This window comes from Sinohyriopsis cumingii, chromosome 13 (assembly GCF_028554795.1).
Source record: "Sinohyriopsis cumingii isolate HCF-2022 chromosome 13, ASM2855479v2, whole genome shotgun sequence".
Lineage (NCBI taxonomy): Eukaryota > Metazoa > Mollusca > Bivalvia > Unionida > Unionidae > Sinohyriopsis > Sinohyriopsis cumingii.
In genome coordinates this window covers 17,115,083-17,128,170 of record NC_142973.1, presented here as the reverse complement: position 1 = coordinate 17,128,170, position 13,088 = coordinate 17,115,083, and the positions used below count along the sequence as shown (strand labels likewise).

Below are 13,088 nucleotides of genomic sequence, written 5' to 3'. Positions count from 1 at the left end.
CTGGTGGCCAAACGATGACAATATGCAATCAACTATGGGTGAATTTGCAAAACCTACGGAAACCCTGAAACATATGCACTCGACAACATGGGAGAAATTTCGACTGAAAGTATCGTAATGACGCAGATTTCTTGGCCATATGCTTTTGCATTTAGTTGTCTATTGAGCAGATTCAATTGGGTGAGGGATCTTAGAGCCACTTGGGCCTCTTGTTTGACTAATGGTAAAATCAGGTGTATCTGAATGGACAGATGTCATCAACGGAATACCGAGGGATCAGTTTGGGATTTAATAGTATTTCTGTTGTTGATGTTTATTAATGACCTGCAGGAAGGTTATGAGAGCATGGTATTTGTCAAGGGCTCGAAAGTCAACCGCTCAGTTGACTATCAACAATTGAATTTGTCTTGAAAATGATTTTTGAATAACTGTGGTCTGAGAAGTAACAGCTTCGACTAATTGCAGGGAAGCGTAAAGGTATGCGCCTCTGATATTCTTACGGAAAGTACAAGTACACCATGACAGAAAATGGGAGGAAAACATAACTTACGTAAGTCACAGAAGAAAATGACTTGATGAATTTTCCTGATGATACCTAAATATCCTCAAAACAACTTGGAACATGTGAAAGCAGGAGTGGATGCCACTCCTGAGATTAATTAGTTTCCTTACAGACCAGACAGCGGAAATATTTTTACTTCTTTGCAATTTCTTTGTAAAATCATATCGTGAATATTTGATTAAGTGTGTGTAGAAACTCTATTTAGGGAAGAAGATCGATGCTATTTAAATATGTAGTAGCGAGCGTTCAAAGTGGTGGAAGATTTACAATAAATACATTTTGAAGAAAGACCACGGGAACTGGGAATTCCAACATTATAGTTTAGAAGAAATAGAATGGGCGTTATCCAAGTTACAGGATACTGAATGTCTTTGAAAAAACAATGTCACCTATACATTGTAACAGTGTTAGACAACAGTTCGAGAAGAGATTATTCATTTAAATTGAAGAAACATGACAGTCTAACCAGGAAATGAAATAAAAAGATCATTTGATAACCCTTCAGCAAATTTAAAGTATTTTAACACAAAATATTACACCATTTGAGAAAGTGAAAAGCTGTCACGTATGACTAATGAAATATTTGCTGACTAATTAAATAATTGCTAAAATATAAGCATTCAATTGCTTTCGACAAACCAGACTATGCAAGGTAACGTATCGATGACGTTTTGTATTAGGGTACCTTAAAAAAAAGCAACTACTTCGCAAATTTTAAGTCTTAATTTTTTTTTTGCGATTGAAAATTGAAGGCACATTTTAAATACAAATAGTAAGTGGAAACAATGAGAACATCACCAGTTTAATATGCGTGCTACCAGCGTTCAAAAGAAGTCTGACCGACGGATCTGCAAACGCATTTAACACGAAACGATAATTTTACCACACCAGTCAATCTGTTTCCGGTGAGTTAAAACATTCGGTACACTCGGGCTTTATCCATTGTAGTGAAATCATTAACTCGTCAGTTTGGATTTATTTACGATTAAGAAAATCTGAGGAAACAAAATGGCTTTTCATGGTAGAATCAGCGCCGGTTGAAAATTAAACTAATCGATTGAAATAAGGTAATATCGGCCACTTATTGGCTTATCCCATAGACAACGTACATGATAAATTATAGAGTCGATTGATCCCTGTATTAGGAAATTAATACTGATTCAGAAAATTATTTTACTAGCGCTTTATGAGGGACCAGTTTCATTGTGGATCTTACAAATTAATAACATACCATGGGCTATATGAAGGACCAGTTCATTGTGGATCTTACAGAATAATCACATACCATGGCGCTATATGAAGGACCAGTTCATTGTGGATCTTAGAAAGTAATCACATACCATAGCGCTATATGAAGGACCAGTTTCATTGTGGATCTTACAAAGTAATCACATACCATGGCGCTATATGTAGGACCAGTTTCATTGTGGATCTTACAAAGTAATCACATACCACAGCGCTGTATGTAGGGCCAGTTTCATTGTGGATATCACAATTTAATCATATTCCATAGAGATCTATATAGGACCAGTTCATTGTGGATCTTACAATGTAATCACATGCCATAGCGATCTATGTCGGACCAGTTTCATTGTATACTCGGACCTTATCCACTGTCCTGGAGTGAAATCATTAACTCGTGAGTTTGGATTTATTTACGATTAAGAAAATCGGAGGAAATAAAATGGCCTTTCATGGTAAAATCAGCGCCGTTTGAAAATTATATTTGTCATTTGGTTAGATTGTCTGCATGGATAAATACAGATTAAACTAATCGCTTGAAATAAGTAATATCGGCCACTTAATGGTTTATTTCATAGACAACGTCCATGATAAATAACAGAGTCGATTGATCCCTCTATTAGGAAATGAATACTGATCCAGAAAATTATTTCACTAGCGATATATGTAGGACCGGTTTCATTTGTGGATCTTACAAAGTATTCACATACCTAGCGCAATATGCAGGGCCAGTTCATTATGGATATTACAATTTTAATCACATACCAAGCAAAATATGTAGGACCAGTTTCACTGTGGATATTATAGAGTAATCACATACCATAGCGCTGTTATGTAGGACCAGTTTCATTGTGGATATTATGGAGTAATCACATACCATAGCGCTGTTATGTAGGACCAGTTTCATTGTGGATATTATGGAGTAATCACATACCATAGCGCTGTTATGTAGGACCAGTTTCATTGTGGATATTATGGAGTAATCACATACCATAGCGCTGTATGTAGGACCAGTTTCATTGTGGATCTTACAATGTAATCACATACTATAGAGCTGTATGTAGGACCAGTTTCAGTGTAGATATTACAAAGTAATCACATACCATTGCGCTGTATGTAGGACCAGTTTCATTGTGGATATTACAATGTAATCACATACCATAGCGCTGTATGTAGGACCAGTTTCAGTGTAGATATTACAATGTAATCACATACCATAGAGATCTATATAGGACCAGTTCATTGTGGATATTACAATATAATTACATGCCATAAAACAATAACACATATCGAGGCATATGCAATTATTTATCATCTCTGGTTCTCTTTGATTCCATACACATTTTCGAAAGTCATCTTTAAATAAAGGGTTTTATTTCTCGATCTAAAAGAACACAAATCTGAAATACGTACTACGAGCTTATTTTAATATTTTTTTCCCATTTGGAATAGTGAGAAAACACTGAGTTTATTTTAATACTTTTCCACATGGAATAGTGAGCGAATACCCAATTTAACTTGTCTGTATTTGGCATCGAAGTAAAAGAAATAATGTAGCAGCTAATTCCGACGGACCTCGGGAGTCAAATGGTGTCATATAGAATTCTATATCCAGCAGGCACTGAACTTTAACAGTCAACTAATGTCTTCAACAACTTCAAAGATCTAAGAAAACAATTATTTTTAAATCTAGGTTTACTATTTATCTGAGACTGAGTTTGTGGTAGTTAAAGTTTTAATCTTTAAGATTCCTTTTATGAAACGTTCTTGTATCTCAGAGCTTAAATGGCTGAACAGAATATTGACAAGTAGAAAAACGCGCCCTTTAGTTCGAATAAATCCTAGATCCGTCTTTTTTAAGGCCCCTTAATAAAAGAATTTAAGGTCTATTCTCACAGAAGCAAGTGTAGTTCGCGAAACAGATGTCCGGAAAGAACAACAGCTCAAGAATTATGCAGACTTTAAGAATCAAAGCGAACTCCACTTTCTTCCTCTACTGGCTCGTTGTTTCTGTCTGTACGAAAATCCCCGGCATCTTCATCAGACGAGACAGCCTCCAGCAGCGCAGTCGTCCTAAAAGAGTACTGATCCACGTACTCATTGCCCGACGGTTGCGAATGCTGCTGATGCCGCGATAAGTCGACTCGTTCAACACTATCTCCTCTCACACACAGACTCGTTTCTTGAATGTCACTTGCACTGACTGTTTTTGATTTAGTACTTGGAATACATAAGCTTTTGTTATGGAATTCATAGAGATCATCTTCATCGTAGGCCGAATCACGGCTTGAATTTTTCAAAAGAATGTATCCTTCATGTCTGGATGAAAGACTATGGCGCTTGCAGGACGAATCACCCCAATCACGAATCTGCCTTGTCAATTCGACCAGGCTGTTTGATTTCTGCTGAGGAAGGAATGGATCAAAATCCTGAGAATTTCTCCAAAGGAATGACAGATGGGAGGTTTTTCTCCATTCGTTGATTTCTTTGTTTCTGTCAGAGCTATTAACTGCTCCAGGCAAGTTATTTATTACCGGTCTGTCTCTTACCTTTATTTCTGAATCTGTTTGTGTGGCTGTTGTACAGTTTTCTCTGCGACTTCTAGGGTCTACCGATACCATCTTATGTTTATTTTGGGGTTTGTCAGAATCTTTAACAGAACAACGCTGATTTCGTTTCACTCGCTTTTTCACTGAATTAATTTGATTGCCAGAATCGAGATCTGTCTTTGAGCAAGGCCTTGTTGGAATTTCATTCTCCGGGCCTTTTGTGCATTTGCTATTTGAGCCAATATTATTTTCACCACGCTGAACTCGTGTACTTCTTTCAGCAGGAATCAAAGGTATTTTGCATTCAGTTTCATTTGGTATCTTAGACGGGGCACATAGGTATATCTCTCCTTCATCCGTGTGAAGAACAATATCAGGCGTTGACCCCAGTCTACTGTAGCCATCCTGATTCTCAAAATCTAAAGTAGTCGGTAATTTTAGCGTTTTTGGCCTATCACTAATAGGTGAAACATCATCCAACTGGATTGTTCTTCCATCACCCATACAGATACCACTATCAGACCTCACATATTGCAGTGCATCACTAGCATCCGTAAACTCCGCGCGCTTAAGATCAGTCTCTTCCGCCATTTCGCGTTCATTTTGGACCTCTCCACTAATACTCCCATTACTGAAAGAGCGACTACAGCTTCCTATTTTCTCGACAGTGAAGGAGCTGTTAAGATGGGATGGACCTCGATTGGATGAAAGAGACACGCGTCTATTGACACTACTGGAGAAATGTCTTGAGAAATTTGATTCTTCTATTCGCTTGCAAAGCTTCACACAATCTCTTTTAAATTGTCTTGTGAAGAACGCGTAAAGAAACGGGTTGGCACAACTGTTTAGAGGTAAAACAAAAATTGTGAGGACTTTTGCTTCGTCCAGACTAATCCGCGCCAAGTTGGACTCAAATGCAGCAGTGATGGAGAAGAAAATAATGGGTGCCCAGCAAAAGAAGTCGGTGAATACGAGCAGGGCCATTCTTTTTGCCATGCGGCTGTCCGTGGAATTCCAGGCGTGCGCCCCGCGTATCGACACATACATGACGATATAGGAGATCACAATGACACAGAAAGTGATTGCGTTGAAGATCATGATGAAACATACGTAGCCTAAAAAGAAATTAAATACAAAGACATTAAATAAAAGCTGTTACGGTATATCGGTGTTTCATCGAAGAAAAAAATAAGACAAATCGTAATCATAAATTATTCGTACAGCACATTTTAGCTACAAAATTGTATCTGGTCCTTAACCTAGCCGGTCAAACAGCATTGGAAGCATGAAAGTCTTACACCTATTCATTTACATTAGCCTCTGCAAAATTCGAAGCTGTAGTAGTCTACCAGCCTCGGTTGAGGCCTTCAAGTGCTAAATCTATTCATTTACAGCCTTGATAGAAGGATCAGTAATCTATCAGTAGTATTTGAGGCCTGCAAGTGTTAAATCTATTAATTTACAGCCTTGATAGAAGGTGCAGTAATCTAGCAGCAGTATTTGAGGCTGCAAGTGTTAAATCTATTCATTTACAGCCTTGATAGAAGGTGCAGTAATCTATCAGCAGTATTTGAGGCCTGCAAGTGTTATATTTATTTACTTACATAAGCTTCATTAGAAGTTTCAATAGCCTTTCATCGAACTAATTACTACCCTCTCTTGACACCTGCTAAACAGAAGAATAAAAAATTGTTACAGGAAATTTGAGAACTAAATAATTTTGAAAATCAAAACACTAATATACATTACCTAATGAAATAGCAGTTTCCTTTTCAAAAGGAAGGCATATCGCAAATTTCCTATAATCGCTTATGTCAAACAGCGGTAGACTTGCAACTGCGATGGCAAACAGCCAACCACACAGCATGATGCAACCTGAAAGATGTTTTTTTAGAATAAGGTTAAATTAGACCTAAGATCTGTGACAAAATAGAATTTTAGGTTGTTTAGAATAAGGTTAAATTAGGCCTAACATCTGTGATAAAATAGAATTTTCATAATACCTTTAGCAAAGCAATATCCTTCCTCTCAAAGGCAAGGAGGACTGTACCCAGATTTTAGTGAAATTTATTTCAGCACAGATTTGTCTTTTAAACTATTTCAGAATCACAATCATCCCTAAAGTTTTGAGTCATAATCATCCCCAGCCTTTGGAACAATTTCACAAAGTCATACTCTGTCCGGCCGTTTGACTATTTCACACAGTCATACTCTGTCCGGCCGTTTGAACTATTTCACACAGTCATACCCAGTCTAGCCTTTGGAACAATTTCACAAAGTCATACTCTGTCCGACCGTTTGACTATTTCACATAGTCATATTCTGTCCGGCCGTTTGAACTATTTCACAAAGTAATACTCTGTCCTGCCGTTTGAAATATTTCACACAGCACTACTCTGTCAGACCGTTTGAACCAGTTCACACAGTCATACCCAGTCTAGCCTTTGGAACTATTTCACTTAGATATACGCAGTCCGGCCGTTTGAACCAGTTCACACAGTCATACTCAGTCCGGCCTTTGGAACTATTTCACACAGATATACGCAGTCCCGGCCGTTTGAACTGTTTCACAAAGTCCTACTCTGTCCGGCCGTTTGACTATTTCTCACAGTCCTACTCTGTCCGGCCGTTTGAACTATTTCTCACAGTCCTACTCTGTCCGGCCGTTTGAACTGTTTCACAAAGTCCTACTCTGTCCGGCCGTTTGAACTGTTTCACAAAGTCATACTCTGTCCGGCCGTTTGAACTGTTTCACAAAGTCATACTCTGTCCGGCCGTTTGAACTATTTCACACAGTCATACGCAGTCCTGCTGTTTGAAATATTTCTCACAGTCCTACTCTGTCCGGCCGTTTGAACTGTTTCACAAAGTCCTACTCTGTCCGGCCGTTTGAACTGTTTCACAAAGTCATACTCTGTCCGGCCGTTTGAACTGTTTCACAAAGTCCTACTCTGTCCGGCCGTTTGAACTATTTCACACAGTCATACGCAGTCCGGCTGTTTGAAATATTTCTCACAGTCCTACTCTGTCCGGCCGTTTGAACTATTTCACACAGTCATACTCAGTCCGTTCTTTTGAACTATTTCCGTCAAACTCTCTCCGACCATTACAAATATTTCATACAGTCATACTCAAAGTACCCTCTAATTTTTTGGAACCGTGTACGCAGAAAAGTTTTTATGTCCTATATGTCAGAAGCAGAATAAAAATGTGAGCATGCGCACTCTACATCCAACCGTCTTGGAGTTACTATGATTATGTGATTAAAATCATAACATTTGACGGAAATATAACTAAGAATTTTTATATATGTAAATATATATTTTATTACCAAAACACGAGAAACTGGTTCAAACGTTTCTTAAAGTTCATCTTTCAAACATTTCTTTGATTATTCGACATATAAATGTAGAATTTTAATTTGGGCCTAGCTTTTATAGTTTCTCTCTGCGATCCTTGGCATTTGCCCATTCAGAATAAACTGTGTCTAGGTCTATTAAGCCTCCTGCAAGGTGGTCACTTTTAATACGCATCATCATGTCTAGATGGCCGTCTTCTAACCCATTCCTTAACTTTGTCTTTAGAGAATTAAATAAACTAAAGCCACAATCACAGTTCACACTGGATGCCAGGAAAGTTCCTCCAATATGTCGACTTTGGAAGATTTGAAAACGGTTCACTCTGAAGTACATATTTGACCATATCATGAAAATTCAAGATCAATTTACTTTTGATATTTTCTCCAACCGCAAACTTGAAATCATTGCATAGCTCAATGATACTGGTATTTTCACCAAGAATGACTTCATATTTTGCACAACGATTCTTAACATTCTCAGCAACAAATTTGAAATCACACTGGGCAAGTTCTGCACAATCAAAAGCTGACTACTCTTGTACTTCATTCTCTGGAAATCTGTCTGCCAAATGGTCACACAAGATGTGTTTGGTTTAGTACGCCAATTAACGCTAAGTAGCTGCACAGTGCACACAAACAGATGTCAGCAAAATTTCATTTTGTGTGCGCTCTTTGTTTTCTTGTGTGCGCTGGTTTCGCGACCTGTGTGTGCGCGCGCACGCACACAGCTTAGAGGGAACAATCGGACTCAAACTCTGTTCGGCCGTTTGAACCAATTCACATGGTCATACTCAGTCTGGCCGTTTGAACTATTTCACACAGACATTTTGTCCGGTCGTTTAAACTATTTCATACAGTCATACTTTGTCAGGCCGTTTGAATCAGTTGACTTGGTCATAGTCAGCGCCGCCTTTTGAACCATCTCACAATCAAAATGAACCTCACCTTGTGAACTATTCACAGTCATAAAGAAATTAAGCTAGCGATTTGAACCATTTTACATAGCGATAACCAGCCCCTCTTTTTCAGTAATTTCACAGTCATAATCTTGTCATTTTAACCCTTTTGCACATTCATAATCAGTTCGCCTTTTTAAAACCTTGACATTTGAAATATTTGATTCTTAATTAGCCCCACCTTTTGAACAATTGTACAGTCATAGTCAAAACTGCCTTTTGAGCCATTTCACGGTCATAATCAACCTGGCCTTTTGAACCGTTTGACAGTCATAATTAAACCTACCATCTGTACCATTTAAAACAGCGAATGTCATGCCCACATTTTTAAACCATTTCACGCGCTTAAATTTTCTGCCTTTTAAACCGTTATGTACAAATATAATCAGCGCTGCCTTTGAAACCATTTTGCACCGACATAATCAGCCCCGCATTTTGAACCGCTTGTACAGACATTATCATCTCGCATTTTAAACAGTTTTGCACAAACATAATCAGCTCCGCCTTTGAAACCGTTTTGCACAGATTAAACCGTTTTGCACAGACATAATCAGCTCCGCCTTTGAAACCGTTTTGCACAGACATAATCAACTCCGCCTTTGAAACCGTTTTGCACAGACATAATCAGCCCCGCCTTTGAAACCGTTTTGCACAGATATAATTGCACAGACATAATCAGCCCCGCCTTTGAAACCGTTTTGCACAGACATAATCAGCTCCGCCTTTGAAACCGTTTTGCACAGACATAATTAGCTCCGCCTTTGAAACCGTTTTGCGCACACATAATCAACTCCGCCTTTGAAACCGTTTTGCACAGACATAATCAGCCCTGCCTTTGAAACCGTTTTGCACAGACATAATCAGCCCTGCCCTTGAAACCGTTTTGCACAGACATTATCAGCCCTGCCCTTGAAACCGTTTTGCACAGACATTATCAGCCCTGCCTTTGACAATCTTAGTCAGCCTCGCCCTTTGAACAATTTTCCAGTCATCATTAGCCCAATCCCTATCAACCGTTTCACACTCATACTTTTGAGCAGTGTCACGCAGCAAAATGATAAACCCCCTCTATTTGAGCCATTTCAGAGTTATAATCAACGCCGCCTTTTGAACTATTTTACACAGCCACGATCAACCCGTCTTTTGAACTAACTCAAGGTCATAATCAGTCCTTGCCGTTGAACCATTTCAGTCATCATCAACCCCTTCTTTTAAACCATTTCATTCATAATCTAACTCCGCCTTTTGAACCAATTCAGTCAGAATCATACCCGTCATTTAAACCAATTCACACAGCCATCTAACCCTTTTAAACCATTATCCAGTCATGATGAACCCTGCCTTTTGAACCATTTCACACAGTCACTATATGAGAATGATGTACAGCTTTAAATATCGATCTTATCGATTATTATCGCTGTATGATTAAGATCGAAATAATATATTGATACAAATACCGGCTTTCGGAGAAAACCAACTTCTTAAGGGTTTGGAGAGATTAAGATGGTTTAAGAGTATACGTTGAAAAATCCATAAGATCAATACTATTGGAAATACCAATTACCGGCCTGTTTTAAGGACAGTCGTTTATTTAGCTGGATTGCATTGGAAATTGCATACAGTCTTTCTAGAGTTATCACACACAGAGTAAATACGCTGAGTTCACTGGAAAGCACGCCAAGAAATCCAGCCACGAGGCATCCAGAACTTAGCTGCCACTGCACAGCATACTTCTTAAATTCTCCTGTAGATGATTGAAATGAAACGTGTATAATTACAAAGCAGAGAAAAAAGACGACAAGACATTAAAAATAGAGAATAAAAACAATAAACCAGCTTTAAAACCTAAGAAACCGTTGCTAAACGTACTACAAAACGTTACGTTTGATATGACTTTTATGGAAAATAAAACATCCAGGCAAATCATTGTGGATATAATCTATAATTAATGCCCGTGGAATTTCTTTGCCCGTTACTCTAGCAGTAATTGTCACGGATTTTGGCATTATATATATATATATATATATATATATATATATATATATATATATATATATATATATATATATATATATATATATATATATATATGTGTGTGTGTGTGTGTGTGTGTGTGTGTTTTCGTGTGTGTGTGTGTGTGTGTGTGTGTGTGTAGAATTACGCTGTATCAATAATATACCACGAGATGTATACATTTTTCATTAACAGGAAACAAGGCTTGCCGAGTTTCATTTTAATGAAAAATTTATACAACGAGTGATATATCATTGATGCAGCGTACATACTATATATATATTTTATTTATATTACAAACAAATACACATATTTGCATATTGAATGGAGTTACGATATGCTCCGGGCAACTGTGTATAGACCGAGTGAATGAACGACTCACATCCCTGCGAGTGTGTCTGCTACAAAATGTAGTTCTACGATTTTTCTTGTTGTTTACAACCACATATGCAAATTGATAAGCTGGTTGTTTTGTTTTTTAAATTTCTATCTTTATTCACATTTATTAAATCAATATAAGCCACATTCATGATTTAAACATGAAATATGGTTTTTGTGAAGAAAGTAGTGCACTACAAACAGGGTTAGCCTCTTGTACACTGAGCCTGAACTGTAAGGCATTCACGTAGTGGCGTATGGAAATTTGCGTCTAACAGAAGCTAAGGGAAATGACGAACCAACAAGAGGTAATTAAAATATTTTAATATATTGACAGTTCATCTAAGTCGCTATTCTGCTTTAATTAACATTTCTAAAGACTATAAAATTCTCTCTCTCTCTGTCTCTGTCTCTCTGTCTGTCTGTCTGTCTGTCTCTCTCTCTCTCCATTGGACGGTTTGACTAAACTTTATCATCATTCATAGGTCCATGGACATCGTCCTATGACACAAATGAAAATCCTCTATGCCCGTATTTTCATGGATTTTTGCTCGTATCTAGCTACGATGAGAGAGAGAGAGAGAGAGAGTACCCATTTGGACATTTTTATATTTAATAATTAATAATGGAGTTTTAGAACATTATAATACGTTGAAGAAACAACAAAACATTAAATATTCTGCAGCATGTGTGCCTCGTAACCGACAAATTTAACAAATAGGTCTTGTGTCTACTGGCTATTGCAACTATGTATCATTGATATTATGAAAACTGTAGAGAGATCCCAAGGAAAGCTAAACATACCGTTACGACGAACCAGATTACTGTAGGTTACTTGGCACAAGTCCACTTTTAATGTTTTCGTCCAGCGCAATATGTTTTTCTCTCTCACTCCAGATTTTTGCTTATTTTGTCCCTTACGCACGTTAATGGAGAGGGGAATGGAAAAAAGAAAGGATTCCGATGAAATTGTGTACCATTTTAATTTCATTTAGAAAACAGGGACTATTAATACTTTTTATCGTTATTTTCATATGTCATTTATGATTAATGAATGAGTAGAAATTTGTGATGGATCTATAGGTTTGCAGTTGAAAGAATGTTTATACATTGGCATTATTGCGCCATGGGTGGATCACAATTTGATATACCAAGAGGTTTGGTATATCAATTTGCTTTATACCAACACTTTAAATGCCATGTTATTTTTAATGTGTGCGGTATATATATATATATATATATATATATATATATATATATATATATATATATATATATATATATATATATATATATATATATATAAACTCACACACATACACACAAACGATAAGTATTATTACGACTATATGGCGTTAAACTAAGTAACAGGAAAGAGCGAAAAGCAAGACGTTTTGTAAAATGCACCAAATTAATTTACTATACAAAGTGAAAATTTTAAAAGAACTTACAGTACAAGGAATTAAATTCTAAATATTCATAAAAGTTCTATAACATGTCCAAATGTATAAAGTTCCTATTGAATTCCAGTGGTATTCAAAATAAGTTCCAATATTGAATGTGCTGATGTGCCTGCAGTCTCGAAGGTGCTCATGTGTCAGTGACATGGATTGTGATTACGTGCTTAGTCTTTTGATGTATCATAACAATATAATCCAAATAATGATTTTGTCTGAATTCACTTTTTTCCAGTCAAAGAATATTATTGATAAGCACTTTGTATTTCCAGTAAATAATAATTTGAAGAAATTAATCGACCTAAACGAAAAACTGAGCGCAACAAATAAGACTGATTCTGCTTCAAGATGTTAAGGCAAGAATTATTTTTTCCTCTCATATAAACAAGATTATATATCTGTCTACTTGACCTAGGTCGCAGTTACCATCTTCCCAAAATACTCTGTAATTTAAATAGAGTTTTCCTTTCTAGAAGATTGTGAGGTCTTTTTTATAACTCAAACTTAGATAAACATGTTTACATTAATAATGATTTGAATATTTAACCTATACCCATAGAGATAAATTAGATA

At 37.0% G+C, this 13,088-nt stretch overlaps 1 protein-coding gene across 1 annotated transcript in view; it reads right to left on the bottom strand.

The window, feature by feature from the left end:
• Positions 1-1,270: 1,270 nt before the first annotated feature.
• Positions 1,271-13,088, bottom strand: part of LOC149784993 (uncharacterized) — a 155,626-nt gene continuing 143,808 nt past the window's right edge. The window contains exons 18-20 of the mRNA XM_089978671.1: positions 10,232-10,411; positions 6,103-6,228; positions 1,271-5,468 (exon numbers count right to left, since the gene is read on the bottom strand). Of these exons, the coding sequence (XP_089834797.1) occupies positions 3,766-5,468; positions 6,103-6,228; positions 10,232-10,411 (2,009 nt within the window). The 3' untranslated portion in view covers positions 1,271-3,765. The remainder of the gene's footprint in view (positions 5,469-6,102; positions 6,229-10,231; positions 10,412-13,088) is intronic.